The sequence below is a fragment of the Pelodiscus sinensis genome, chromosome 4, assembly GCF_049634645.1.
Source record: "Pelodiscus sinensis isolate JC-2024 chromosome 4, ASM4963464v1, whole genome shotgun sequence".
Taxonomy (NCBI): domain Eukaryota; kingdom Metazoa; phylum Chordata; order Testudines; family Trionychidae; genus Pelodiscus; species Pelodiscus sinensis.
In genome coordinates, this window is record NC_134714.1 from 133,721,129 (window position 1) to 133,749,067 (window position 27,939).

General features: G+C 57.5%; 3 protein-coding genes across 3 annotated transcripts in view; all 3 read right to left on the reverse strand.

The window, feature by feature from the left end:
- Positions 1-27,939, reverse strand: part of LOC102462304 (perforin-1-like) — a 113,657-nt gene that overhangs the window by 20,213 nt on the left and 65,505 nt on the right. The window lies entirely within an intron of this gene.
- On the reverse strand, positions 829-9,410 carry LOC142829294 (perforin-1-like). The gene is made up of 3 exons (XM_075928692.1): positions 9,343-9,410; positions 4,471-5,053; positions 829-2,153 (listed from the first exon to the last, which is right to left on the reverse strand). Exons 2-3 carry the CDS (start codon positions 4,995-4,997, stop codon positions 1,088-1,090), a joined length of 1,593 nt encoding a protein of 530 aa, XP_075784807.1. The 5' UTR covers positions 4,998-5,053; positions 9,343-9,410; the 3' UTR covers positions 829-1,087.
- On the reverse strand, positions 21,958-27,779 carry LOC142829293 (perforin-1-like). Its single transcript, XM_075928689.1, has 3 exons — positions 27,625-27,779; positions 23,961-24,525; positions 21,958-23,246 (listed from the first exon to the last, which is right to left on the reverse strand). Exons 2-3 carry the CDS (start codon positions 24,470-24,472, stop codon positions 22,139-22,141), a joined length of 1,620 nt encoding a protein of 539 aa, XP_075784804.1. The 5' UTR covers positions 24,473-24,525; positions 27,625-27,779; the 3' UTR covers positions 21,958-22,138.

Consider the following 27,939-nt stretch of genomic DNA (forward strand, 5'->3'; position numbering starts at 1 on the left):
CTAATCATTTTAGTTGCCCTTTTCTGAACCCTTTCCAAGGCCAAAACATCTTTTTTGAGGTGAGGAGACCACATTTGTACACAGTATTCAAGATGTGGGCGTCCCATAGTTTTATACAGGGGCAGTAAGATATTCTGGGTCTTATTTTCTATCCCTTTCTTAATAATTCCTAGCATCCTATTTGCCTTTTTGACCGCCGCTGCACACTGTGTGGAAGTTTTCAGAGAACTGTCCACGATAACTCCAAGATCTCTTTCCTGATTTGTCGTAGCCAAATTAGCCCCCATCATACTGTACGTATAGTTGGGGTTATTTTTCCCGATGTGCATTACTTTACACTTATCCACATTACATTTCATTTGCCATTTTGTTGCCCAATCACTGAGTTTGGTGAGATCTTCTTGGAGTCCCTCACAGTCTGCTTCTGTCTTGACTGTCCTAAACAGTTTGGTATCAGGGGCACCAGGGGGCGCCAGCTTGGGCCCGGCAGAACTGGGCCTGCTTTAGTCAAAAGTCGCTTTTATTCTCTGGGGCCAGGGGGCTGTTTTGGGGCTTGTTTCACTGGGGGTCTCGGCTTTGGGTTGTTTGTGCAGGGGCTGAACCGGTGCCAATGCAGACGCCCGTCGCTAGAACACGAGATGCCCCGACCCCCATTCCCGCACCATGAAGAAAACACCCCGGAATTCGGAAAGGTCCCGTCCCGCCCATTTTACACCCGCTCCCGCCATTCCCTGTCCTGCGCCGGGACAGGCTGCCATGTGGGACGGCGCCCAGCCCAGCCCACAGAACCCCCAGGGGCCTGGTGCGTGTGAGGAACACCATGCGAACAACAATGCAAATACACACACGTTTATTAGTTTAAATGTGCAACTTCATTTCACTGCACCAAATGTACAACTGCAGTGAAATGCAACAAGGGAACGTGTGTAAGCACATCCCTGCTCTCCCTCCGGCCTGGCCTTGGCGTGGGGTTGAAAGGCAGCGCTGCTTAATTTTCTAAAACATTAGCTATGTGAGCTCAGGAAAGGAAGTGGGGGCTAGTGGTGAGAGCAGGGGCTGGACATCAGGACTCCTGGCAGGTGCCCCCTTAGCCCCTCACGGGCACGTACTCCTGGCAGGTGTCCCCGCCCAGGTTGGGCCCGCACTCCAGGGAGTAGGAATACGTCACGAGGCCGGGCGAGACGACGCAGCTCTGAGTCACGTTCCTGCTGGCCTTGAGGTGGGCGTGGCAGGTTCCCAGGTGGCTGTCCACCCATGGCCACGAGTCGCTGTCCCGCACCTCCACTTCCAGTTCGGGCTTCACCGGCAGCGTCACCACCCCGAAGTCCAGGTCTTCAAACCACTGGGGGTTGTTGTTGTCCTTAATGTAGCGCGTCTGCAGCTTCTGCCCTTGGAAGATGACCTTGACGTAGGGGTCGCTGGGAGACAAGGGGTCCCCCCACAGGTCTTTGCCCCACATCATATGGACCTTCAGCCGGGCCAGGCCCCGCTGCAGGGAGCAGCACATGGAGTTGGTGAAGGGGTTTCCGGAGCAACGGCATTTGCAGGGCTCCAAGGGGTCGGCGTAGCCGCCTTGTGGGCACCGTCGAGGGCACCTCCTCTGCCCCCGCTCAGCCACGTACTCCTTCACTGCCTGCCTCAGCGCCTCCCGCCGGGGGTCTCCCGGCCTCACCAGGGTGTGGATGGGCGCCAGGGAGAAGGAGATCAGGCTGGGGCTGGTTTTGAGGCTCTCCAGCCAGGCCGAGAGGGCCCCGGGGTCTTGCTTGGTGGCATAGAGTAGGTTGGCATGGCCGTGGCCCCCCGTCACCTCGTTGCGGTGATCCGTGTAGGCCGCCTGGGAGCTCCAGCTGCTCTGGCTGCTCGGCTCCTGGGCGTGGGAGCCGGAGGGGAGCTGACTCAAACCCAGGTCTTGCAGGAACTGAGAGCTCAGGCGCTCCTTGATTTCAGCGTCTGTCAGCCCGTCCAGCACTGCCCGGCAGGTCGGGATGGCCGTCAGCTGCCGCACACGCCCGCCCAGCACTGCCTGGCTCACATAGTGGGTGCCGTACGTGGCCAGGAAGGGTCGGTATGTGGATGGGTTGTAGGTGGGTAGAAGGTCACTCAGGGCTTGGGCGAATAAGGGTGTCAGAGGAGGGTTTGGGGGTACCCTCATCCTGCCAGAGGGGAAAAAGAGAGAGGAGTTAGGAGCTAACCAGAAACCCCACCACCTTCCCCAGTACAAACTGGCCCCATCTCCACAGTGCCTGCTTTGTGGCCACCATGAACGGGGCTCATTAGAGGAGGGAGAAACAGTAACAGGAAACTTGGAAATGGCAGAGATGCTCAATGACTTCTTTGTTTTGGTCTTCACCAAGCTTTCTGAAGGAATGCCTGACATAGTGAATGCTGGCGGGAAGGGGGGAGGTTTAGAAGATAAAATTAAAAAAACAAGTTAAAAATCACTTAGAAAAGTTAGATGCCTGCAAGTCACCAGGGCCTGATGAAATGCATCCTAGAATACTCAAGGAGCTGATAGAGGAGGTATCTGAGCCTCTAGCTATCATCTTTGGAAAATCATGGGAGACAGGAGAGATTCCAGAGGACTGGAAAAGGGTAAATCTAGTGCCCATCTATAAAAGGGAAATAAGAACAACCCAGGAAACTACAGACCAGTTAGTTTAACTTCTGTGCCAAGGAAGATAATGGAGCAAGTAATTAAGGAAACCATCTGTAAACACTTGGAAAGTGGCAAGGTGATAGAGAACAGCCAGCATGGATCTGTAAAGAACAAATCATGTCAAACCAATCTGATAGCTTTCTTTGATAGGATACCGAGTCTTGTGGCTAAGGGGGAAGCGGTGGATGTGGTATACCTAGACTTTAGTAAGGCGTTTGATACGGTCTCACATAATATTCTTATCAATAAACTAGTCAAATATAACTAAGATGGGGCTACTATAAAGTGGGTGGATAACTGGCTGGATAACCGTACTCAGAAAGTAGTTATTAATGGTTCACAATCCTGCTGGAAAGGTATAACAAGTGGGGTTCCGCAGGGGTCTGTTCTGGGACCAGCTCTGTTCAATATCTTCATCAGTGATTTAGATATTGGTATAGAAAGTGCGCTTATTAAGTTTGCAGATGATACCAAGCTGGGAGGGGTTGCGACTGCTCTGGAGGATAGGGTCATAATTCAAAATGATCTGGACAAATTGGAGAAATGGTCTGAGGTAAACAGGATGAAGTTTAATAAAGACAAATGCAAAGTGCTCCGCTTAGGAAGGAACAATCAGTTTCACACATACAGAATGGGAAGTGACTGTCTGGGAAGCAGTACGGCAGAAAGGGATCTAGGGGTTACAATGGACCCCAAGCTAAATAGAAGCCAACAGAGTGATGCTGTTGCAAAATAGCAAACATGATTCTGGGATGCATTAACAGGTGTTTTGTGAGCAAGACACGAGGAGTCATTCTTCCGCTCTACTCTGCGCTGGTTAGGCCTCAGCTGGAGTATTGTGTCCAGTTCTGGGCACCGCATTTCAAGAAAGACGTGGAGAAATTGGAGAAGGCCCAGAGAAGAGCAACAAGAATGATGAAAGGTCTAGAGAACATGAGCTATGAGGGAAGGCTAAAAATTGGGTTTGTTTAGTTTAGAAAAGAGAAGATTGAGGGGGGACACGAGAGCCGTTTTCAGGTATCTAAAAGGGTGTCATAAGGAGGGGGGAGAAAACTTGTTCATCTTGGCCTCTGAGGATAGAACAAGAAGCAATGGGCTTAAACTGCAGCAAAGGCCGTTTAGGTTGGACATTAGGAAAAAGTTCCTACCTGTCAGGGTGGTCAAACACTGGAATAAATTGCCCAGGGAGGTTGTGGAATCCCCATCTCTGGAGATATTTAAGAGCAGGTTAGATAAATGTCTCTCAGGGATGGTCTAGGCAGTACTGGGTCCTGCCGTGAGGGCAGGGGACTGGACTCGATGCCTCTCGAGGTCCCTCCCAGTCCTAGTGTTCTCTGATTCTCTGATTAGGAGGCAGGGCCCCTCCCAGGCAGTGCTGTGCCATTGCCCCAAAGAGCAGGGCAGTGGCCCAACAGGAGGTGCAATTCTGCAGGGAATTGGGGACTCAAGAGGATACCCTATGTTACAGGGAGCAGGGCAGGGAATCACCATGGGCTGCTGTCCTGTAGGAACAAGATGGGGGCCCAGAAGGGGGCGCTGTGCTACAGGGAGCGGGGCGGGGGCCCGGCAGGAGGCGCTGCGCTGCAGGGAGTGGGGCGGAGCCCAGCAGGGGGCGCTGCGCTGCAGGGAGCGGGGTGGGGGCCCAGCAGGGGGCACTGGGCTGCAGTGAGTGGGCGGGGGCCCAGCAGGGGGCGCTGTGCTGCAGGGAGCAGGGCGGAGGCACAGCAGGGGGCGCTGTGCTGCAGGAAGCGGGGCGGAGGCTCAGCAGGGGGCGCTGCACTATAGGGCCGGGGGGACATTCAGGGGACTCTCACCTGTAATACCCACAGGGCAGCTCGTGGAGCACAAACATGAACTTGTCCTGCTGCTCCTTCTCGTAGGCGAAGCCGGAGAGCTCGGATCGGGTCCCCTCCAGGGCCCGGCCCATGGACTCCCCCGGTAGCTCCAGTTCCACCTTCCAGTCGTTGTTCACATCGGACGCCATTGCCCGGGCCACGGCCACGGCCGACTCCTGCACCGAGGTGCTGAGCTCCCGGTTGCACAAGATATTCACCTTCCAGTCCGTCACGGCCAGCGGCGCCCTCTGCAGCTGCCCCCCCTGCAGCGGGTTCTGGCACAAGGTGCAGGTGCCGTTCGGGCCGCGCCACAGGCTGGTGTCCACCAGGTAGTTCCCCGTCCAGCCCAGCGTGGTGACGTCGATGCCCTCCCGTACCAGGCTGTGCCCAGGCACAAAGGCCACGCTCCTCCTGCACTCCTGAGCCGTGCCTGTGCGGCAGAAGGGAGAGACCCCAGGCACAAGCACAAGGAGGAGGAGAGGGATGAAAACCCTGGCTGTGGCCATGGCTGGTGTGATGAGGGGCACCCCTCACCCAAAGCTGCTGTTGTCTTTGACCCTCCCTAGAGGGAGAGAAACAGAGAGAGTCTTCAGTCATGACAATCTAGCGGCAGGGAGTTCCACAGGCCAACACAGCCCAGAAGTCTCCAGGCTTCTATGGCTCTCCCTGCATCTGAGAAGAGAGATCTCCAGCAACTTATACTAGAGCCCACCCCGCTCCCTGCTCACAACACTCCCTGCTGGGCCCCCACCTGCAGCACAGCGCCCCCTGCTGGGCCCCCGCCTTGCTCCCTGCAGCACAGCGCCCCCTGCTGGGACCCCACCCCGCTCCCTGCAGCACAGCGCCCCCTGCTGGGCCCCCGCCCTGCTCCCTGCAGCACAGCGCCCCCTGCTGGGACCCCACCCCGCTCCCTGCAGCACAGCACCCCCTGCTGGGACCCTGCCCCGCTCCCTGCAGCACAGCGCCCCCTGCTGGGACCCTGCTCCGCTCCCTGCAGCACAGCGCCCCCTGCTGGGACCCTGCCTTGCTCCCTGCAGCACAGCGCCCCCTGCTGGACTCCCACCTCGCTCCCTGCTCTGAGTGCAATTGGGTCAATGAGCTGGAGCTGAAAGGGCGGGGAGCCTGCACTCCTGGGTTCTGTCCCTGCTTTGGGAGTAGTGCAGGGCAAGCTGCAGCCAGCAGGCCGGATCCTGCCCTCCAAGCCCCTGGATCTGGCCAGGGCTGCCTCACAGAGCCCCTTTCTACAGAGCAGCGGATGCCTCTTTAAATGCCCGGCTGCTAATTGCTCTGGAGCGGGAGGCGGAAGCTTCGTGCCAAGCTTTGCCCCCTAAAAACAACCCCTCTGCTCCCGTTGGCCAGTTTCCAGCCAATAGGAGTTGAGAAATGTTGCTGGTGGCAGGGGCACCATGGGAATCCTCCCGCCCTCTCCTTGCTGGAGCAGCCAGCCCAGCTCACAGGCGTGGCGCCTGGCTCAGGTTCCTGCAGGGCTGCCGGCTGGGAGCTGCCTAGCTAAGCACCTTCCAACCAGAGCCTGCTTCTGGCACAGCACCCCCTCTCTCCCCTCTACTACCTGCCCCCGGGCCACCCCCCAAATCCCCTGCAGCCCCTTCTCGCCCTTTTCCAGGTCACAACTCCCACCCAGTCCCTGCAACCCCTCGTATAGCTCCCCCCAGGCCAGACTCCTCTCCTGCAACCATATCCCCTCCCGGAGCCTGCCCCCAAATCCCCTGCCCCATTGATAACCCCTCCTTCATGCAACCTCCCTCTCAGACCCCACAGCCTCTGCTGCACCCCGGTCCCGTACCCTGAGCTCCCTTCTGCACCCAGCCGCCGTCCCAGACTCTGCACCCCCTCCGTGGAAGAGTTCAGCCCGTGGCCACTTACCCAAATCTTGGAGTGCCCCCATTAATAACTATTGACCACCCCGGTCTAGTGGGCTAGAAAGGGGAGGGATATGGGTCCAGAAGAGGTTAAGCACTAGCAGGCTAATCCAGATTCAACCTTAAGAGACCTACTAGGCAATGAGTGTGTGTGTGTGTGTGTGTGTGTGTGTGTGTGTGTGTGTGTGTGTGTGTGTGCAATGAGTGTGTGTGTGCAATGAGTGTGTGTGTGCAATGAGTGTGTTTGTGTGTGTGTGTGCAATGTGTGTGTATTTGTGTGTGTGTGCAATGAGTGTGTGTGTAATGAGTGTGTGCTTTCACATATTTAGTGTGAGGTTATTCTCTTAATTCAGAGAGCGAAAGCTAATCTTCACAGTGGAGTGAGCTGTGGGGTCAGTAATATCACTGTCTTCATTCCACTTTGAAGTGTGCAAGAAACTGCCTGGAAATGGCCAGAGACGGGCAGTGGCCTCATGCTAATCCATGGAGCGAATCACCGAGGGGTCCATTGGAAATAGCAGGTCTTCTTTCAAAACCAAGACGATGAGCCATTAGTTGGCCCTGTGAGCTCAGCCCCCCTCAGTTTGCTCAGGGAATAGTTGAGCCACAAAGCTGAGGTCTCCAGTTCCCACCTGGATCAGCCTGATGCTGGAAGGAACCTGATGAACTGATTTGGGAAAAGGCTCTTTGCAAGGCCAGAACCCCGACCCCCACCTAGGAGACAGCTGGGAACTGTGTCTGCAGCTGTAGGTCATAGAACCATAGAACCAGAGAGCTGGAAGAGACCTCAGGAGTCATCGAGTCCAGCCCCCTGCTCTAGGCAGGACCAATCGCAACTAAATCAACCCGGCCAGGGCTTTGTCAAGCTGGGACTTAAACACCTCTAGGGATGGAGACTCCACCCCCGCCCTAGGGAACCCAGCCCAGCGCTTCATCACCTGCCTAGGGAAAGAGTGTTTCCTACCGAGACCTCCCCCACTGCAACTTGAGCCCATTGCTCCTTGTTCTGCCACCCGTCACCACTGAGAACAGCCTCTCGCCGGCCTCTCTGGAACCCCCCTTCAGGGAGTTGCAGGCTGCTCTCAGATCCCCCCTCACTCTTCCCTTCTGCAGCCTGAACAAACCCAACTCCCTCAGCCTCTCCTCGTAGCTCACACGGTCCCCTGGACGTTAGCCCAGGCTCTCTCTTTGCTTTGTTACACAGCCAAGAGCTTGTTGGGAAGCCAGCGTTTGTGGGTGCCGGGTCACCCCGGGGCATGTGTGTTGCTGCTCCCCCTTGACACCTTTGAGGCGGGGGCTGTCCAGGGGTCTCCGCTCAGGGGTCCCTTTCACAATCCCTGGCTCTGCCTTGTGACCCTCTCCCCTGCTCCTGTCTGATCACTCGTTGCCCCCAAATTGAGTTGAACCTTGGGGTCAGCAGTTTCTCCCCCCACCCACTTTTCCGGCACTTTGATAGGTGGGTTTGCTTTGTGATGTAAAAATAAAAAACAAACCAAGGAGCCAGTTGGAAGCTAAAAGTACAGTTCTTTCAGGGACACTGGCTCCCAGCCTCCCTGAAACCACCCAGCTGCAGGATGGGGGGCCGGGGGGGAGGAGCACACAGAGCTCCGAAAAGGTCACCGGCCTTTGGGGGCGAAAGGAACTGAAACATCAAACAGATACTGTCCTATCGCACCCCAGCTCTTGAAACGGCTCCCTGCTGGCTTTTGCCCCCTGAGCCAGGTCACCCTGATTTAGCCAGATCCCAGGCCGTGGCTCCCTCTCCCCAGAGCTCGGGGTTTAGCCCCGGATCCATTGTAGCCAGACAGGAACCCCCCTGTAACATCCATCGTTGCTTGCCTGGAGCATGCAGGGCACATAGAACAGTAAAAGCCTGGGAGCAGGAGGCTGAGGATATGGCAGGCCGCTGTGAGCGTGAATGGCTGTAAACAGAGATCCGCCAATTGCTGACCAAGAGGCTGCCGAGGAGTGTCCTTGACTTAACCCATATTGATACGAACACACAGCCGTCCGCGGGGGGAGGAATCTCTCGCCCAGTAAAGAATGTCCAGTGCTCACAATTTAGTTCTCTCTCTTGCAAGTGTAAATTATTTGAAACTTGCTTGTAAGAACTGACGCCACAAAACGGACCAGGACAATTTGGCCTCTTAGATAAGAAAGAGGATACGAGCCCCCAGAGGTATAAAGATGGGTCCAGCAGCACATTTACTCTGAGTGTCCATCTGCCATCTATCTGCTGGTCGGGTTTGGTGTTTGATCTCCCGAGGTTCCACGGGGACGCCCACCTCGTATTCGTCTTTCCTAGGAATTGAGGGACCGGCCCTGGCCTGACCCGCTGGAGTCGAGAGGCACAGAAAGGGGTAAAAATTGTACCTGGATGTGTCCTTTGTCTTAAGTGTACACATAGACTTAGAGCTCTTTAAAGATTAAGCTGTCACGTGGTACCATTATTTCTATTTTCTATCTTTATTTTCTTTGTAACCATTTTTAAGATTTGTATTTGCTAGCAGTTAAGAAAGAGAGCAATAGCCATTGTAACCATTTGCTTTTATAAGTTTTCTTTTTAATAAACCTGTAACTGTTTAAGCTTTAACCTGACTCCTTCAGTTGCTGTAACAGAAACAAGCACAATTTAAAAGAACTTCAGCTGGTTATAAGGGACAGGTATAGAAGGAGCTTGGGCGTTTGGATCGTGTCACTCCCAGGTGACAGATCCGTTGGGGCATCTCTCAGTCTTCCCGAGACTGCCCGCTGCGAAGGGATCCTGTATCCTAGCAGCTAAAATCTGAGCTGTGATAAGCTCTTCCTATGAACAGGGGCATCTGTCAGCCTGTTGGCTGCCCTCTGCGACGGGACCCTGGTTCTAGCAGTAAAGTCACAGACGTTAAACCTTTTCTCAGAACACACACACACACTGCCCTGACCGTCGGCTGACATCCATCCTCTGTGTTTCCCCGTGTCCGGCACGTACCTGTTCTGTGTCCCAGGCCGGAGGGATCCAGTGCCCAGACTCCCTGCCACCGGGTTTGCCGGGTGCCCTATAAATACATCCCTAGGGGCTGGGGGCTGGTGTTCCCAGGGATGCTCCGCCCCCTCCCCTCGGGCCTCATCCTCTCTCTGCCCATCCCATGGTGCCTGGTCCAGACACTGACCCTCCCTCAGCCCCCCCCCTCCAGCCTGGGCAAAGGAAACCCTGACCGGCCACCCCTCCCCCCACCCCCGGTGAGCCTTCGGCCCCCCCCAGTGCCTGGGCAGACCCCCCTCTGCATCCTGTCCGGGCTGGCAGAGCCTGAGTCCTTCCCCTCTGGTGCCAGGGCTGCGGGGCCCAGTCCCCTCCCCGCCGCACCCAGGGCCGGAGGGGCCCCCCGCCCACCCCAGCCGGCCCAGAGCTCCGCAGTCCCAGGCTGGCTGGTGCCCGGGGGGGGGGGGGTGCGGGGAGCGCTGGCTCTGGCAGCCCCAACCCCGAGGCTGCCCTGCTGCCTGCTCCCCCTGCCGGCCAGCGTCCCCTGGGAACTAATTGCTTGTGCGGCCCCTCAGAGGAGATGCCCGTGCTGCCCACCTCACTAACAGCATCCCCAGCGCGGTTTGTGTTCTATGGGTGGTGCACCTTTCAGAGGCCTCGGTGCATGTAAACATTTTATTCCACACAAAGGTGGAACAACCTGCCGATAGTTGGAAAACATTCGAGGGAACATTGCTCCCGGCCGGCTGCACTGCTCGGTTACCCTGCTCCCCTGCCAGCCTCCCTACCCAGATCCTGCAGCCCTGATCACAGCCCCCACCAACCAACTGACACCCCCAAAAAAGGCTGTTCCCCTCGGGGTCCCTGGGTAGGGCCCTGAACCCTCCTCCTGTCTGATCATTTCTTGTCCCTTGGATTTAGCTGAGTTTTGGGCTCAGAGGTGTCTCCCCCCTGAGCTGGGCAGGACACGTGCCTGGTGGGTGGGGTCCCTACCCCCACTGTCCCAGGAGGGATCCCCACCCCCACTGCCCCGGGACTGCGATTGCTGGGTTTGGTTCCTACAGCGTAAACAAAACTAAAGCACCAATTGGAAGCTGACAGTGAAAATCTTCCAGGGATGCTGGCTCCGGCCTCGGCATTTCCCAGAAACCGCCCAGCTGCAGGGCGGGGTGCTGGGGCAGGGGGGCACACAGAGCCCAAAGGTCACCGGCCTTCCCCTGCTGAGCCCAGGCCTGACGCACTGCGGGCCGGCGCTGGGGCAGCGCGGTTGCTGCTCGGGTGGTCACAGAAGTGGGGGCCGAGCTCTCGCAGGGCCGGGAAAGGACAGATCCCAGGCTGTCAGCCCCAGCCCCTGCGGCCAGCCCAGAAGCTGCCTGTGTCCCTGGTAGCCCCAGGCCGGATGGAGGGAGCGCGCTGGCTGCAGCACCTGTAGGCGGCCGGTGAGGACTCCCCCTGCAATCGCCGGTTGGCTGCCAACAGCGGATTCTCCCGCCTACCCGGCCTCATTCCTCACCGCCGGTTGTCTGTCTGCAGGGCTGGGGTGGCCCATGATTAGGGTTGCCAGTTGGCTGAAAGAAAAATACCGAACACGCTGCCCCCCCCCCCAAAAACACCGGGAAAGAAATTTGTTGAAGGAAAAAAAGGGGGGGGGGGAGACCAAAGTTATTGAGCAAAAAAAAAGACTCCAAGGACCTGGATCACTGCTAGTGGTTAGTCATTAAAAAAACCAAAACCCGGACACACTTCATGTGCAGGGGGGAGCAGGCGCCAGGAAGGGAGAGGTGCTGGCTGGAAAGGGGAGGCCTGGGAACGGTTAAAGCGGTGGAGGGGGGGCAATGGGGCTGGTCGGGGGAGGGGAGGCCAGCCGGGAGGGGTCAGGGCTGGCCGGGAGTAAGGGGGGGCAGGAAGCACAGTTGGGGGGGATCAGGGGCCGCAAGGGTGGCCAAGAGTAAGAGTGGGCAGGAATCAGAGCTGGTGGGGGGGAGGGGAGGTGCGGGGGCGCTGGCTGGGGAGATTAGGAAGAAGAATGAGCCAGCGGGAAGCAGAGCTGGGGGGTTTTGGGGGCTGGCCGGGAGGAAGGGGGCGGGAAGAAGAGCTGGGGGGGTTGGGGGCTGGCCGGGAGGAAGGGGGGCGGGAAGCAGAGCTTGGGGGGGTTGGGCGCTGGCTGGGAGGAAGGGGGGTGGGAAGCAGAGCTGGGGGGGTTGGGGGCTGGCCGGGAGGAAGGGGGGCGGGAAGCAGAGCTGGGGGGGTTGGGGGCTGGCCAGGAGGAAGGGGGGCGGGAAGCAGAGCTGGGGGGGTTGGGCGCTGGTTGGGAGGAAGGGGGGCAGGAAGCAGAGCTGGGGGGGTTGGGCGCTGGCTGGGAGGAAGGGGGGCAGGAAGCAGAGCTGGGGGGGTTGGGCGCTGGCTGGGAGGAAGGGGGGCGGGAAGCAGAGCTGGGGGGGTTGGGCGCTGGCCGGGAGGAAGGGGGGCGGGAAGCAGAGCTGGGGGGGTTGGGGGCTGGCCGGGAGGAAGGGGGGCGGGAAGCAGAGCTGGGGGGGTTGGGGGCTGGCCAGGAGGAAGGGGGGCGGGAAGCAGAGCTGGGGGGGTTGGGCGCTGGTTGGGAGGAAGGGGGGCAGGAAGCAGAGCTGGGGGGGTTGGGCGCTGGCTGGGAGGAAGGGGGGCAGGAAGCAGAGCTGGGGGGGTTGGGCGCTGGCTGGGAGGAAGGGGGGCGGGAAGCAGAGCTGGGGGGGTTGGGCGCTGGTTGGGAGGAAGGGGGGCAGGAAGCAGAGCTGGGGGGGTTGGGCGCTGGCTGGGAGGAAGGGGGGCGGGAAGCAGAGCTGGGGGGGTTGGGCGCTGGCTGGGAGGAAGGGGGGCGGGAAGCAGAGCTGGGGGGGTTGGGCGCTGGCTGGGAGGAAGGGGGGTGGGAAGCAGAGCTGGGGGGGTTGGGGGCTGGCCAGGAGGAAGGGGGGCGGGAAGCAGAGCTTGGGGGGGTTGGGCGCTGGCTGGGAGGAAGGGGGGCGGGAAGCAGAGCTGGGGGGGTTGGGTGCTGGCTGGGAGGAAGGGAGGCGGGAAGCAGAGCTGGGGGGGTTGGGCGCTGGTTGGGAGGAAGGGGGGCAGGAAGCAGAGCTGGGGGGGTTGGGCGCTGGCTGGGAGGAAGGGAGGCGGGAAGCAGAGCTGGGGGGGTTGGGCGCTGGTTGGGAGGAAGGGGGGCAGGAAGCAGAGCTGGGGGGGTTGGGCGCTGGCTGGAAGGAAGGGGGGTGGGAAGCAGAGCTGGGGGGGTTGGGCGCTGGCTGGGAGGAAGGGGGGCGGGAAGCAGAGCTGGGGGTTGGGTGTTGGCCAGGAGGAAGGGGGGCAGGAAGCAGAGCTGGCGGGGGCGGGGAGAGGTGCAGCGGCGCTGGCCGGGGAAGATCAGGAGGGAAAGTGGGGGAGAACCGGCTGGCTGGGAACAGGGGGGGTGAGCAAATCAGCCGGTGGGGAGCGGGACTGACCTGGAGACTCGCTGCCTGTCCCACGCAGGCTCCCGGTGATGCACGAGCGAGGAGGCTTCCCCTCCCCCTCACACTCAGCTGACTGAGGGCTCCCAGCAGCAATCGCGGCCCCGCCTCCCAGCTGGGACTCCCAGCCGCTCCCCCGCCCCCGCCAGACTTCCAGTGCGCAGCCGGAAAATCAGAAAATACCGGACACTGCACACTGCACATGTCCGGTCTTTTCTGATGTATTTTACCGGAGAGATCGCACAAATACCGGACTGGCTGGCACAGTACCCTACCCATGATGTGGACAAGGGAAGACAGACATGCCCCGGTGGCCGGGCCCTGGGAAGGCTGGCAGGGGTGGCAGGTTTGTATAATTTTTGGTGGTGCCCAGAATGGGTCTAGTCCCCCATCCCTACCCCTCCACCCACCCTGTAAGCCGATATATATTTTATTAAATAATGTAAATATGGACTGGAAACTGTAAGCGTTTAACGGTTTCCCTTTATTGCACAATATCACTATCATAAGAAAAAATGATTTAAATAAGAATTTCAACGTTATTAATACTCTTTTGAAGATGGAAACAACCAAGCACTCTTTGATCCATAACCCTCAAAAGCAAATACTTTCCAAAATTAAAACAAATATAGCCCCGTCTTTTGCAATGTTCTTCAGGTCCCCACCTTTCTTGAAGAGTAGGAGGTGGTTTTTCCATATATAACAGATTTTGGAACAACATTTTGTATAACATTTATAACTCAGTCATTGGAGGAAATTGGTTTTACTAAGTTTTTTTTAAATAAATGACAAAGATTGAGTACGGTCTACGTGCAGAATTCATATTTATACCTTCTTTATAAAAAAAACAACAAAACGCTCCCGAGTATAAGTTAGCTAGTTTGGCACGTTTTTTCTTGCATAAGAGTTTTGCTATGGCTTGTAGATTGCTATCAAAGTGCATGTTGGAATAACATTGAAATATTTATTAGAAACTCTTTGTTCATTTTTTCGCTGGTAAATACTTGGACCTCCCATCTTTCTGTGAATATTATCTACAGCATCTGAAGTCATGGCCCTGGAGCATGTGAAACCCATCTGTAGGGCCTTTAAAAGCTCAGTTAGCTAGAAATATGTTTAAAAATTCCAGTTAACAAACATACATTGTGGCAACAGACTTGATTAATGCGAACCATCTTTTTATTGCTAAACTGTATCCTTGTACTTATCACTTTTTAGTTAAGTGGTTAGCATGTTGTTGCAAAGTGTAGGCTTCTATTTTATTTGGATGACTATCTAGTGTTTTTATCCAAGAGATAAATGTGACAGACAATACCTGTCACATACATTCTGCAGGTATGTTAGGATGGGTGGTTTTGGATATGTTATATGTTCTGTTATGCTGTGTATATTTGCCCACTGTAACCATGAAAAATTGCTCTTTTAAGACTGCCATTCTAATCAAGCTTAAAAGAGCCATAATTCTGGCCCACGAGGAACTGAATGCAGCCAGCTAAGATAAACTTATTTGCGCGTGTGCTGTATTACATGGCTTCTTGGGGCTGGAATCATGAGGCTAGAGTTGACTCTGTTTTAACAATAACAATTAGCTGATTCTCACCCCTTGGAAATCTAATCAATTGTGCTCAATGAATGAGTGTAAATCAAAATAATGTGGAATTGTCAGCAGATTTACTCTATGTATACATTCATTTAATGACTCCTCATGATCATATGAGGGGGAAATCTCGCTCCCCTGGGGTACAGAGCCCCCAGAAGGGTCCGAGGCTGGAGGTCAAATCAGTGAGGCAGGAAAGAAACCTAGAAGAGAAAACTTTATGATGCATGCATGCAGGCTGTCACTTCCAAGAGTGAAGCAGCAGCCCTGACAGACAGATTCAGGTATCCTTTATACAGAATTGTTCTTCTTTAACATATCAAAGTCTCAGCAGAAGTACTCTGAGACTTCTGTTCACCCCAGGAGTGCTAGAAGTAAGTTTTTACAGTACACAAAGCCACATGAGAACTTGAGTGGAGGAGTCTACAAGGCAAACTGTGACAAAGATAAGAGTTTACATGATAATTTGTGACAGACTAGGAGTATCCATGAATTTGAGATAGTCATTTGTAAGGGTCTTTGATTAGAGTTAATTTGATTCTCTCTGTTACAGGAAGAGAGGCCTGGAAAACTTTTTAACCCTTACAGCAGTTTTCTTTTAGAAAGTTATGATTTCTGCACAGTCCCCCTTTAGACACAATTGGAGTTATTTGATTTTCCCCACACATAGCATGCACTGTATTCTAACCCTTCAACCCCCTTCCCATCAAAAGAAAAGTCACAAGTATTTGCTCAGTGAAAATGAGAAGTCTGCAAAGTTTTTTATCAAAACTCCTACAAGTGAATTCCTACATAATTCTCACACAAACAAAAAGACAGCATCTTCAGTCATTGCCTGCATCTTACTTGGGTTTTCAAAAGAGAACTCTTTAACATAGTAAGTGAATCCAGGAACGAAACACTGTCTATAATTGACTCTTTCCATCTCTTTTTGTCCCTCGCTGTCTTTCACAGAATCTCTTTTGTTTACTAGATCTCCCAAAGTTCTTTCACGTGAAATAAAGCCACTTTCTTCTGCTTCCAGTGATGTCTAATTGATCATGACAATAATGTCACCATACCATTGTGCCTGCATGGATGTTCCATACTGATGTCTGTATTCAAACCAAGGATTTTGTCAAATATTGGCAGGTGATTTTGTAACGTAGTGGATTGGTCAAAATCTTATCATAATGTACTCGCTTGGTTTTGTTCTAGTGATGTATAAGAACTTTTTCAATGTTTTTAATAGTCTTATAACTTTCTCCCTGACTATTTTGTAATAAAACAATCACTCTCAAATGGTTACACCTAGTTTGTTTGATAATTGGCTTTAATAAGTACATTTCTGTTTTGTTTCAGCTATACCAGACTAACACGGCTACATTTCTCTCAGCTTCAGTTTCTTGCCATTTCAACCAGAAAGGACACTGTCTCAACGACTTAATTACCTGCATCCTGCTTCAGAAGCCCTTTAAATCTGCACTTGAAAGGGAATCCTCTGAACTGTCATTCATGCTAAAATTCGATACTCTACACGTGGGTCTCAACAAAGACCCTAGCTATCTTACCCATTACAAAAATAGCTTCTCCAATTATCACCTCTAATACCATTAGCTCACAGACATTTATTTCCTCCCCCCCCCCCCCCCCACTGCATCGCCCTTCTGTTCTGCAATGTGATTTGTCCTTTTCATATGTGTTCATTTTTTTAATTGTATCCTTTGGTATATACGGTTGTGCCAATTTTCTTCCACTATTTGATCTGAGGAAGTGGGTCTGGCCCACGAAAGCTCATCACCTAATAAACCATCTTGTTAGTCTTTAAAGTGTTACATAGTCCTGTTTTTTGTTTCAGCTACACCAGACTAACACAGCTGCATCTCTATCACTTCAGTTATTGTGATTTTAAGTTCACTAATAGAAAGTTCAAAGTTGGCTTTGTACAATAATCTTTATTTGAATTAGACCTACTTTAAAACACAAAGACGACTTTTTCCTGATGCTTGTTTCCAAAAAAAAGGCCCTTTACTGGCAGCCCAACCCCCCTTCAGTTTCTCTTCAACAGGACAGAGCTTTGGTCTCTCTGGCCTCTGGCGATTGTCTCTTCACACATACTTGTTACTTCATGCTTGTTGGATTCACAAAGGGCAAGTCGTGCCTGACCAATCTGATTAGCTTCTATGATGAGGTAACTGGCTCGGTGGACGTGGGGAAGTCAGTGGATGTGATATACCTTGACTTTAGCAAGGCTTTTCATACGGTCTCCCACAATATTCTTGCCAGCAAGTTAAGGGATTGTGGATTGGATAAATGGACGGTAAGATGGATAGAAAGATGGCTGGAAGGCCGGGCCCAGCGGGTAGTGATCAACGGTTCGATGTCAGGATGGGGGTCGGTTTCTAGCGGAGTGCCCCAAGGTTCGGTTCTAGGACCGGTTTTGTTCAATATCTTTATTAATGATCTGGATGAGGGGATGGATTGCACCCTCAGCAAGTTTGCGGATGACACTAAGCTGGGGGGAGAGGTAGATACGCTGGAGGGCAGAGATAGGGTACAGAGTGACTTAGACAAATTGGAGGATTGGGCCACAAGAAATCTGATGAGGTTCAACAAGGGCAATTGTAGAGTCCTGCCCTTGGGACGGAAGAATCCCAAGCATTGGTACAGGCTGGGGAACAACCAGTTAAGTAGCAGTTCTGCAGAAAAGGACCTGGCGGTTACAGTGGATGAGAAGCTAGATATGAGTCAACAGTGTGCACTTGTAGCCAAGAAGGCTAATGGCATATTAGGTTGCATTAGGAGGAGCATTGCCAGCAGATCCAGAGATGTCATTATTCCCCTTTATTCGGCTTTGGTGAGGCCGCATCTGGAGTATTGTGTCCAGTTCTGGGCCCCGCACTACAGAAAGGATGTGGACGCATTGGAGAGGGTCCAGCGGAGGGCAACCAAAATTATTAGGGAGCTGGAGCATATGACATATGAGGAGAGGCTGAAGGACTTGGGTCTGTTTAGTCTGCAGAAGTGAAGAGTGAGGGTGGATTTGAGAGCAGCCTTCAACTTCCTGAAGGGAGGTTCCAAAGAGGATGGAGAGAGGCTGTTCTCAGTAGTGACAGATGGCAGAACAGGGAGCAATGGGCTCAGGTTGTGGTGGGAGAGGTCCAGGTTGGATATTAGGAAAAACTATTTCACTAGGAGGGTGGTGAAGCACTGGAATGGGTTACCTAGGGAAGTAGTGGAGTCTGCATCCCTAGAGGTGTTTAAGTCTCGGCTTGACAAAGCCCTGGCCAGGTTGATTTAGTTGGGATTGGTCCTGCCTAGAGCAGGGGCTGGACTTGATGCCTTCTGAGGTCTCTTCCAGTTCTATGATTCTATGATTCTATGATTCATCGCCTTTTCCCTCTGGGCTATTCCCCTTAACTGAATGATTCATTCAAGGAATGACCAGCAAACAGAAAGAACAGGCTGTCCTAGCCTCAGTCCATTGGTGAGCACGGCCCCCGGCTCTGAATATTCCTGGAACATGGGCGCAACCAGCTCATAAAACTCACCACCCATGAAGGCTGGGGGTGCCACGTAGCAGCCTGACTTCCACAGCCACCTGGCAGGGCTAGGGCCAGGGCTACAGCATGGCAACCCCAGCCCTCCAACTAACTCAGGCTGGTTTGGCAGGGCCAGGCTTCAGGGCCGGGGCCGGGGCTGCGGATTGCCTTCCCCATCCCGGCCTGTGCTGCAGGGGACGGCCACCATTCAGGTAATGTTGGATCCTCCGGCGTGCTCTGCGGACACGGCGCAGGAGTTGGGGGGGAGCTTGTCACCCCAGAGGTGATGGGGCCGGTGGAGCGAGTGCTGCGCTCCCTGCTTCAGACTGGGTTTCCGTCTAGGGTTGCCAGATGGTTTCAGAAAAAATAACAAAACCAAAAACCAAAAAAACACCCCAGGAAAAATTTCGTTGAGCAAAAAAAAAAAGGCCCCCGAGAATTGTTACGTAAAAACCCGACAACCCCAGCACTGGGGCCCTTTTAAGAATCACGTGGTGAGTCTTTTAGCCCTAACAAGCTGCTGGTGGCCACCCGCCATCTTTCCTCCCTGCGTGGGGCCGGACAGCTTCCCTGATGAACCCGGTGGGCACTAGGGATGCCAGGCTGCCTCCGTATTCAGCCAGACAGCATTGTAGGTGTCCGCTATTTTCGGTATTTTTTTACTGGAGGGGAGTCAAAAATTCCCACATACGGAACACCTGGCGACCCTATTTCCGTCTCGAGAGGGGAGAGATCAGGGCAGAGCTGCACATCGGGCAGGTTCATGAATCCTTCTCCGACCCTGGTGGGCGTGTGGGGAGAAGACAGGGCCCTACAGGGCCACAGTCCTGAACACGTGGAAAGCCCTGGGCTGCCAGGTGTCCAGTATTGACCCAGACCGTCCGCTATTTTTGTATCCTGTCCGGTAAAAAAATTCAGAAAATACCAGACACCTGAAATGTCCGGAATTTTCTGATTTTTTCCCTGCAGGAGGCGAAAATAGCGGCCTCTCTGGGTAACAGCCGGACACCTGGCAACCCTACAGACACTCAGCAACCAGGTTACCCGGTTCTGCAGGACAACTGTCTGGCCTGGAGCCAGAAAACAATATGGCCACCAGCCGCCACCAGCTTGTTAAAGCCAAAGAGCCTCAAGGGCGTTTCTTAAAGGGGCCATGCTGGGTTTTTTTATTATTTTATTTTATTTTGTTTAATAAGTCTGGGGTCCATTTTTTTATGTTCAATGACTTTGGTCTCCTCTTTTTTTTTCTCAACAGATTTTTTCCACTGATGGGGTTTTTTTGGGGCGGGAGGGGGCTCAGTATTTTGGATTAAATTATCTGGCAACCCTAGCACAGCACAGCCCCAAGCCCCCCAACTCTCTCAGGACAGACCGTGCCCCCAGCTTTTAGCTTTGCTCACAGGCTGCGTGTCCCGACCTCTTCTCGCTTTGTCGCTCTCCTCTGGACTCTCGCCATGTGTCCACGTCCTCCCAACGTGCCCCTCCCAGGGCTGGGCTGGCTCTCTAGCTACGGCCTCGCCCGCTTTGAGTGCAACAGAGAAACTGGCTCTCCAGGCCTCCGTACGGCCCTCCCCATGGGGCACCCGTCGGCAGGCAGGACACCGGGTTACATGGACCTTTGGTCTGGCACCGTCTGGCCGCTCTGATGTTTGTAACCACAGAGCTCTGTGACAGGGAAAGGGGGGCAACGGGGGGACCCACACTCCTGGCATGGCGGGAATGGGGGACACACAGAGCCCCTGATATGAGGGAAAGGAGTGGGGGAGCACAGCGCCCCGACATAGGGGAGGGAGGAACAGCTGCTGTGAAGGGACACAGGGTACTCTGGGGCTACGGAGATGGCAGGGGAGGGTGTTTCCAAGGGAGGCACCAGGGGGCGCCAGAGCAGCAGCCAGCAGGGCCCCAGGGGGGCAGGGGAGGGTGTTCCCAGGGGAGGCACCAGGGGGCGCCAGAGCAGCAGCCAGCAGGGCCCCAGGGAGCAGGGGAGGGTGTTCCCAGGAGAGGCACCAGGGGGCGCCAGAGCAGCAGCCAGCAGGGCCCCGGGAGGGCAGGGGAGGGTGTTCCCAGGGGAGGCACCAGGGGGCACCAGAGCAGCAGGCAGCAGGGCCCCACGGGGGGCAGAGGAGGGTGTTCCCAGGGGAGGCACCAGGGGGCGCCAGAGCAGCAGCCAGCAGGGCCCCAGGGGGCAGGGGAGGGTGTTCCCAGGGGAGGCACCAGGGGGTGCCAGAGCAGCAGCCAGCAGGGCCCCAGGAAGCAGGGGAGGGTGTTCCCAGGGGAGGCACCAGGGGGCGCCAGAGCAGCAGCCAGCAGGGCCCCAGGGAGCAGGGGAGGGTGTTCCCAGGGGGGACACCAGGGGGCGCCAGAGCAGCAGGCAGCAGGGCCCCGGGAGGGCAGGGGAGGGTGTTCCCAGGGGAGGCACCAGGGGGCGCCAGAGCAGCAGCCAGCAGGGCCCCAGGGGGCAGGGGAGGGTGTTCCCAGGGGAGGCACCAGGGGGTGCCAGAGCAGCAGCTAGCAGGGCCCCAGGGGGCAGGGGAGGGTGTTCCCAGGGGAGGCACCAGGGGGCGCCAGAGCAGCAGCCAGCAGGGCCCCAGGGAGCAGGGGAGGGTGTTCCCAGGGGGGACACCAGGGGGCGCCAGAGCAGCAGCCAGCAGGGCCCCGGGAGGGCAGGGGAGGGTGTTCCCAGGGGAGGCACCAGGGGGCACCAGAGCAGCAGGCAGCAGGGCTCCATGGGGGGCAGGGGAGGGTGTTCCCAGGGGAGGCACCAGGGGGCACCAGAGCAGCAGCCAGCAGGGCCCCAGAGGGCAGGGGAGGGTGTTCCCAGGGGAGGCACCAGGGGGTGCCAGAGCAGCAGCCAGCAGGGTTCCAGGGGGCAGGGGAGGATGTTCCCAGGGGAGGTACCAGGGGGCGCCAGAGCAGCAGCCAGCAGGGCCCCAGGGGGCAGGGGAGGGTGTTCCCAGGGGAGGCACCAGGGGGTGCCAGAGCAGCAGCCAGCAGGGCCCCAGAGGAGCAGGGGAGGGTGTTCCCAGGGGAGGCACCAGGGGGCGCCAGAGCAGCAGCCAGCAGGGCCCCAGAGGAGCAGGGGAGGGTGTTCCCAGGGGAGGCACCAGGGGGCGCCAGAGCAGCAGCCAGCAGGGCCCCAGGGAGCAGGGGAGGGTGTTCCCAGGGGGGACACCAGGGGGCGCCAGAGCAGCAGCCAACAGGGCCCCAGGGGTGCAGGGGAGGGGGTTCCCAGGGGAGGCACCAGGGGGCATCAGAGCAGCAGCCAGCAGGGCCCCAGGGAGCAGGGGAGGGTGTACCCAGGGGGGACACCAGGAGGCGCCAGAGCAGCAGCCAGCAGGGCCCCAGGGGGCAGGGGAGGGTGTTCCCAGGGGAGGCACCAGGGGGCGCCAGAGCAGCAGCCAGCAGGGCCCCAGGGAGCAGGGGAGGGTGTTCCCAGGGGGGACACCAGGGGGCGCCAGAGCAGCAGCCAGCAGGGCCCCAGGGGGCAGGGGAGGGTGTTCCCAGGGGAGGCACCAGGGGGCGCCAGAGCAGCAGCCAGCAGGGCCCAGGGGGGCAGGGGAGGGTGTTCCCAGGAGGAGGCACCAGGGGGCGCCAGAGCAGCAGCCAGCAGGGCCCCGGGAGGGGAGGGGAGGGGGTTCCCAGGGGAGGCACCAGGGGGCGCCAGCTTGTGCCCGGCAGAACTGGGCCTGGTTTATTCAAAAGTTGCTTTTACTCTCTGGGCCTGGGGGGCTGTTTTGGGGCTTGTTTCACTGGGGGTCTCGGCTTTGGGCTGTTTGTGCAGGGGAGGAACCGGTGCCAATGCAGACGCCCGTCGCTAGAACACGAGACGCCCCCCGACCCCCACTCCCAGCCCATGGAGAGAAACCCCGGAATTCGGAAAGGTCCCGTCCCGCCCATTCGACACCCGCTCCCGCCATTCCCTGTCCTGCGCCGGGACAGGCTGCCATGCGGGACGGCGCCCAGCCCAGCCCACAGAGCCCCCAGGGAGCGGCTGGGCTGAGGGTGCCTGTTCTAAAATGAAAGGAACTAGAAATCAAGCCGGTCCCACGTTTATTAGCGCGATGGCGCTGAGGTGGAACTGCACGGTGCAGCAAAACCAGAGCTACTGCAAAGAGTGACGGAATGGGAATACGCACGGCCCTGCGCCCTCGGAGATGGGGGGTTGCTGGGAAAGGAGGGGGCTGTATTTCCTTGAGAGCCTTGGGAACACCAGCTCAGGCAAGGGGCTGGGGACTAATGAAATGGAGGGGGTCAGTTGGGGGCCAGGACTCCTGGGGTCTCTGCCCGTAGCCCCTCACCGGCACGTACTCCTGGCAGCTGTCCCCGCCCAGGTTGGGCCCACACTCCAGCGAGTAGGAAAACACCACATGGCCCTGTTTCAGGTTGCAGGTGAGCTTGTCGTTCTCGCTGGCCTTGAGGTGGGCGACACATGATCCAATATTGTCGTCTACCAGGACGTCACTGTCCAACACCTGCACCTCCAGTTCGGGCTTCTCTGGCAGCGTCACCACCCCGAAGTCCAGGACTTGGTTCCACTCGGGGTTGTTGTCGTCCTGAATGTGGCGCGTCCGCAGCTCCCGGCCTCGGAAGAAGACCTTGACGTAGGCGTCGGTGTCAGTTACGGAGTCCCCCAGCAGGTCTCTGCCCCGCAGCACGTGGACACTGAGCCGGGCCAGGCCCCGCCGGAGGGAGCAGCACATGGAGTTGGTGAGGGGGTTCCCGGAGCAGTGGCAAGTGCAAGGATCCAAGGAGTCAAAGACACCACCTTCTGGGCAGCTCCAAGGGCATGTACTCTGCCCCCGCTCAGCCACGTACTCCTTCACTGCCCGCCTCAGCGCCTCCCGCCGGGGGTCTCCCGGCCTCACCAGGGTGTGGATGGGCCCCAGGGAGAAGGAGACCAGGCCGGGGCTGGCGTTGAGGCTCTCCAGCCAGGCTTCGAATGTCGTGGTGTTCTGGTGGGTGGAGAAGAGTTCCTGGGTGTGGCTGCTCCCCCCAGTCACCTCGACGCGCTCCTCCATGTAGGACATCGGGGAGCTCTGCCTGCTCTGGCTGCTCGGCTCGTCGTCGTGGGAGCCAGCTTTGAAGAACTTGGAACCCAGGTTCTCCCTGTTTTCTGTGTCTGTCAGCTCGTCCAGCACCGCCCGGCAGGTCGGGATGGCAATCAGCTGCTGCACCCGCCCGCCCAGCACTGCCTGGCTCAGATAGTGGGTGCCGTAGGTGGCCAGGAAGGACCGGTATGTGTCAGATCTGTAGCTAGGCGGAAGGAGACGCAGGGCCTGGGAGAATTGTGGCGCCAGCCGGGGCTCATGTGTGAGTCTCAATCTGCCAAGAAGGGAAAGAAAGAGGAGTGATGAGCCAGCTACAGGCCCCTGCTCCTTTTCCCAGCAAAACTACCCCCCGCTTCTGCCTCAGTGCCAACTCTGTGGCTTTCCAGCAGAGGGCGCTGTGCTGCAGAGAGCAGGGCAGAGGGTTCACTGAGGGACACAGTGCTGCAGGCACTGGGGAAAGGCCCCTGCAAAGAGCAGGGCAGAATCCAGCAGGGGGCGCTGTGCTGCCGGGAGCAGGGCAGGGCCCAGCAGGGGGCGCTGTGGTGCAGGGAGTGGGGCGGGGCGGGGCCCAGCAGGGGGCGCTGTGCTGCAGGGAGCAGGGTGGGGGCCCAGCAGGGGGCGCTGTGCTGCAGGGAGCGGAGCGGGGCGGGGCCCAGCAGGGGGTGCTGTGCTGCAGGGAGCGGGGTGGGGGCCCAGCAGGGGGCGCTGTGCTGCCGGGAGCAGGGCAGGGCCCAGCAGGGGGCGCTGTGGTGCAGGGAGCAGGGCGGGGGCCCAGCAGGGGGCGCTGTGCTGCAGGGGGCGGGGCGGGAGCCCAGCAGGGGGCGCTGTGCTGCAGGGGGCGGGGCGGGAGCCCAGCAGGGGGCGCTGTGCTGCAGGGGGCGGGGCAGGGGCCCAGCAGGGGGCGCTGTGCTGCAGGGAGCAGGGCAGGGCCCAGCAGGGGGCGCTGCGCTGCAGGGGGCGGGGCAGGGCCCTACCGGGGGATTCTCACCTGTAAAACACACAGGACACCTCACTGAGCACAAACATGTACTTGTCCTGCTGCTCCTTCTCGTAGGCGAAGCTGGCGAGCGGGGATCGCGCCCCCCCCAGGGCCAGGTCTTTTGTCTCCTCCATCAGATCCAGCTCCTTCTTCCAGTCGCTGGTCACAGCCGATGCCACGGCCTGGGCCACGGCCACAGCCGACTGCTCCACCGAGCTTCTCAGCTCCTGTTTGCAGGCAACGTTTTCCTTCCAGTCCACCACGGCCAGTGGCACCTTCCTGTCCTGCCGCGGGCTCTGGCACAGGGTGCAGGTGCCATCAGGGCCGTGCCACAGGCTGGTGTCCAGCAGGGAGGCCTCCGTCCAGCCCAGCGTGGTGATGTCGATGCCCTTCCCCACCAGGCTGTGCCAAGGCATCGAGGGCGTCGTCTCTCTGCACTTCTCAGCCGTGGCGGTATAACAGTGCGGGGAGACTCCAGGGAGAAAGAGGAGGAGCGGGATGAAGATGCTGCATCTCGGCATGGCTGGTGCAGTAACGCCCTCACCAGGGAGCGGCTTTCTGTGTCTGAGCTGCCCTAGTGGGAGAGAAACAGAGAGAGCCTTCATTAATGGGAATCCAGTGGCAGGGAGTTCCGCAGGCACCACACATGCTACCAGCATCCCAGAAATATCCAGGCTGCTACAACTCTCCCTGCATGTGAGAGGAAAGATTCCAACAACCTATGTTAGGGTATGTCTACACTACCCCGCTAGTTCGCACTAGGAGGGTAATGTAGGCATACCGCACTTGCAAATGAAGCCCGCGATTTGAATTTCCACGAGGTGTACCGGTAGTTCGGAATAGGAATCCTAGTTCGAACAACCTAGTTCAAGTCCCGTGTAGCCGCGCTGCACGGGGTTCGAACCAGCGGGGTTTTAAAAATGGCGGCTCCCCTCTTATACAAATGAAGCCTGGGAAATTCAAATCCTGGGCTTCATTTGCAAGTGCGGTATGCCTACATTACCCTCCTCGTTCGAACTAGCGGGGTAGTGTAGACATACCCTTAGAGCCGGCCCAACCCTCTGAATCTAACAGAGAATTGCAGCTTGGTGAGAGCAGTGCAGGGGCTATGACACACACAAGCTGGCAGTTCTGGTTCTGTGCACTAGGGGGCGGTTGGTTTTGCTGTGGGTGGGAGGGGACGTAAAACACACACTGGTGAGTCGTTCTCATTCCATCCAATGGCCAAGCTGCAGTGCACAGTCCTACTCCCCTCCCCCAGGTGAATCTCCCCTCCTTGTGTCGGATCTCAATCCCCCCGTGAGCTGCAGGACAAGGGCAGGGCTCTTGGGGGGGGGGGGTTGGGAGCTGCCAGGGGGTTGCTAGATTATTACCTGGGGGCCGTGAGCTGCCAGGCTGCAGCCCAGACCCCGCTTTGCCGTCACCACTGATACTGCTGGTAAATCCACTACAAAGTGTCTGTGATGTCCGGGGGGGGGGGGGGGGGTCTCATTCAGGGGCCGCACGTACAGACGTCTGGGAGCCAGTGCAGTGGGGTGACCTGTCCCAGACACGCGCAGCCCCGTGCCCTGCCGCAGGGAGAGCGAGAGAGAGCAGAGCGCCCACGGGAGTGTCCTCAGTCCCCTGCCTGCCTCCCTCCTAAAGGCTCCTTCGCGGGGCCCTGAGATGCGGCCACCTCTGGGGCGGGGCAGCTGGGGAACAGCAGTGGTGCCTCTTAGGTTGAGTGGGGGCAGGGCAGTTGCCCCCTCTGCAGTTTGAACCCCCAAATTTCACACTCGACCATGCGGTTCAGCTTTTTCCTTAACGACCCTGGGAAAGGCGCAAACGCAGAGGTGGAACATTTGCCCTCAATACAAAATTCCCCGTCTTGCTGCAGGGCAGAGCTGCCTGCCCAGCGCTGCAAAGAGGCCTCCCAGCACTGGGTGCCTGGGCGCCGGGGGCAGAGGGAATCCAGGGAGCGGAAACGCAAAGACAATCCCACGTGTGACCCCACATCGGGGGGGGCGCGGCTGGTCCCACTCCAGAGAGATCTGGGAGTCGCTGCGGAGAGCTCCCTGAAAACCTCTGCAGTGTCTGTCGGAAAAGCTCAGAGAATATTGGGAATGGTTCGGGAAGGAACCGATCACAGACAGAAAGTGTCGCACTGCCGCGATGTACAGCCATGGCAGCCCACAGCGTGAACTCCACAGGCTGGCCTGGAGGTCCCACCTCAAAAAGCAACCTTGGATTTGGGAAAGGTAGGGAGAATGGCACCAGAAATGCTTGGAGGGGCCCATCCTTAAGGTGACATAGGCCATCGGGTGCCAGCAACGCCCCCTGCCCTGGGCATCGGCCAAACCAGACTCCCTCTGAATAGACAGATCAGTGCACACAAATCGGGCATTAGGAGCGGCAACATACAAAAGTCCCCTGGACACAGTGTGGGTTTGTCTACACTTGCCCCTAGTTCGGACTAGGGAGGCAAATGAAGCAAACTGAAGTTGCTAATGAAGTTTGAAATATCCCGCTCTTAATTAGCAGATTCACAGCCGGTCGCCATTTCAAAATCCGGTAGCTCAAATTAACTCGTCACGTGTAGACACAGGAGTTCGATGCAAAACCCTTCCCTTGAATTCACTGTCACTCGTCGTGCAATGATCTACACACGCCCAGGCAGTCGTTTCCCAATGCCCTGCAGCAGTGTTTCCCAACCTTTTTCAGACCGAGCTTTTTTTTTTCAACTCTGTTCTCGCTGGCACACCTCCAACTGCCTCGCGGTACACCAGTGTGCCGCCGAACACAGTTTAAAAAACACTGCACTAGGGAATTTCCCACGCACCTTCTCCTGGCACCGGGCATGGCCTGTGTCTGCCCTGAAACCCGACACGCTGGCGCGGGAAAGGCGTCTCCGCAGCTCCCAGGCTCCCGATCTCTCCCGGGAACGGAGCTCAGACCCTGTTCTCGCCTGTGTGTGCCGACCTCTCACCCAGTCCCCCCCCCATTTCACAGGGTGGGGTGCAGTGACCGGGGGGCTGTGAGTGTGAGCTGGGGAAGAGCTGAAACACTCGCTGCTCTGGGGGAGCCTGGGGCCGAGCCTTTGGGACTGGCCATTTTTACACCATCAACCAGATTTTCCTTGTCAGATTGGACTGGCTATCGGGGATGGAGCCCAAGGCCGGGTCCCTTTCAGGGGGCTGTGGGGTTCAGACTGGCCAGTCGGGGAGAGGAACCTGTGTCATTGCTGGCCCAGAGAATATACGTGCTGGAAATAACCCTGAATTTGGGGATTGTCTGGCCCGTTAATGTCACAGGTTCTGGGGGCACCGCTGAGAGGTCAAGTCAGGGCAAACTCCTTAAAAACAGGGCTACTTCCAGCGCAAGCCTGGGGGTCCTCTCTAAGGCACCGAACCAGCCCCAAAGCGCACTCGTGTTTGCCACACTGCTTCCCCAGAAACCACACGAGCCAACCCCTTCGACACTCCAGCTTCTCCTGTACCACAACCTGCCGAGTCAGCTCTGCAGTGTCTCTGTTGGGGGGGAAGTTCCCTCCTCTGCCCCCTGCCGGGCACCTCCTCTGCCCCCCCCCAATCCCAGTCACCCGCTTTGGGCAGGGCCCAGGCCGTGGCTCCCTCTCCCCAGAGCTCCGGGTTTGCCCCGGATCCGTCCCCTGCGTTTCCCCGTGTCCGGCACGTACCTGTTCTGTGCCCAGGCCGGAGGGATCCAGCGCCCAGACTCCCTGCCGCCGGGTTTGCCGGGTGCCCTCTAAATACAGCCCCAGGCGCTGGGGGCTGGTGTTCCCAGGGATGCTCCGCCCCCTCCCCTCGGGCCCCCCCCTCTCTCCGCCCACCCCGTGGTGCCTGGCCCAGACACTGACCCTCCCCTCAGCCTGGCTCCTGATTCCTCCCCTCCAGTCCGGGAAAAGGCAAACCCTGACCGGCCGCCCCTCCCCCCACCCCTGGTGAGCCCCCGGCCCCCCCAGAGCCTGGGCAGACCCCCCTCTGCATCCTGT

Coding starts and splice junctions, on each gene's coding strand:
- LOC142829294 (XM_075928692.1), bottom strand. CDS start 4,997: ATGGCCACAGCCAGGGTTTTCATCCCTCTCCTCCTCCTTGTGCTTGTG. Junction 2,154..4,470: donor CTGCCCTGTGGGTATTACAG/GTGAGAGTCCCC, acceptor CCCCTCTGGCAG/GATGAGGGTACCCCCAAACC.
- LOC142829293 (XM_075928689.1), bottom strand. CDS start 24,472: ATGCCGAGATGCAGCATCTTCATCCCGCTCCTCCTCTTTCTCCCTGGA. Junction 23,247..23,960: donor GTGTCCTGTGTGTTTTACAG/GTGAGAATCCCC, acceptor CCTTCTTGGCAG/ATTGAGACTCACACATGAGC.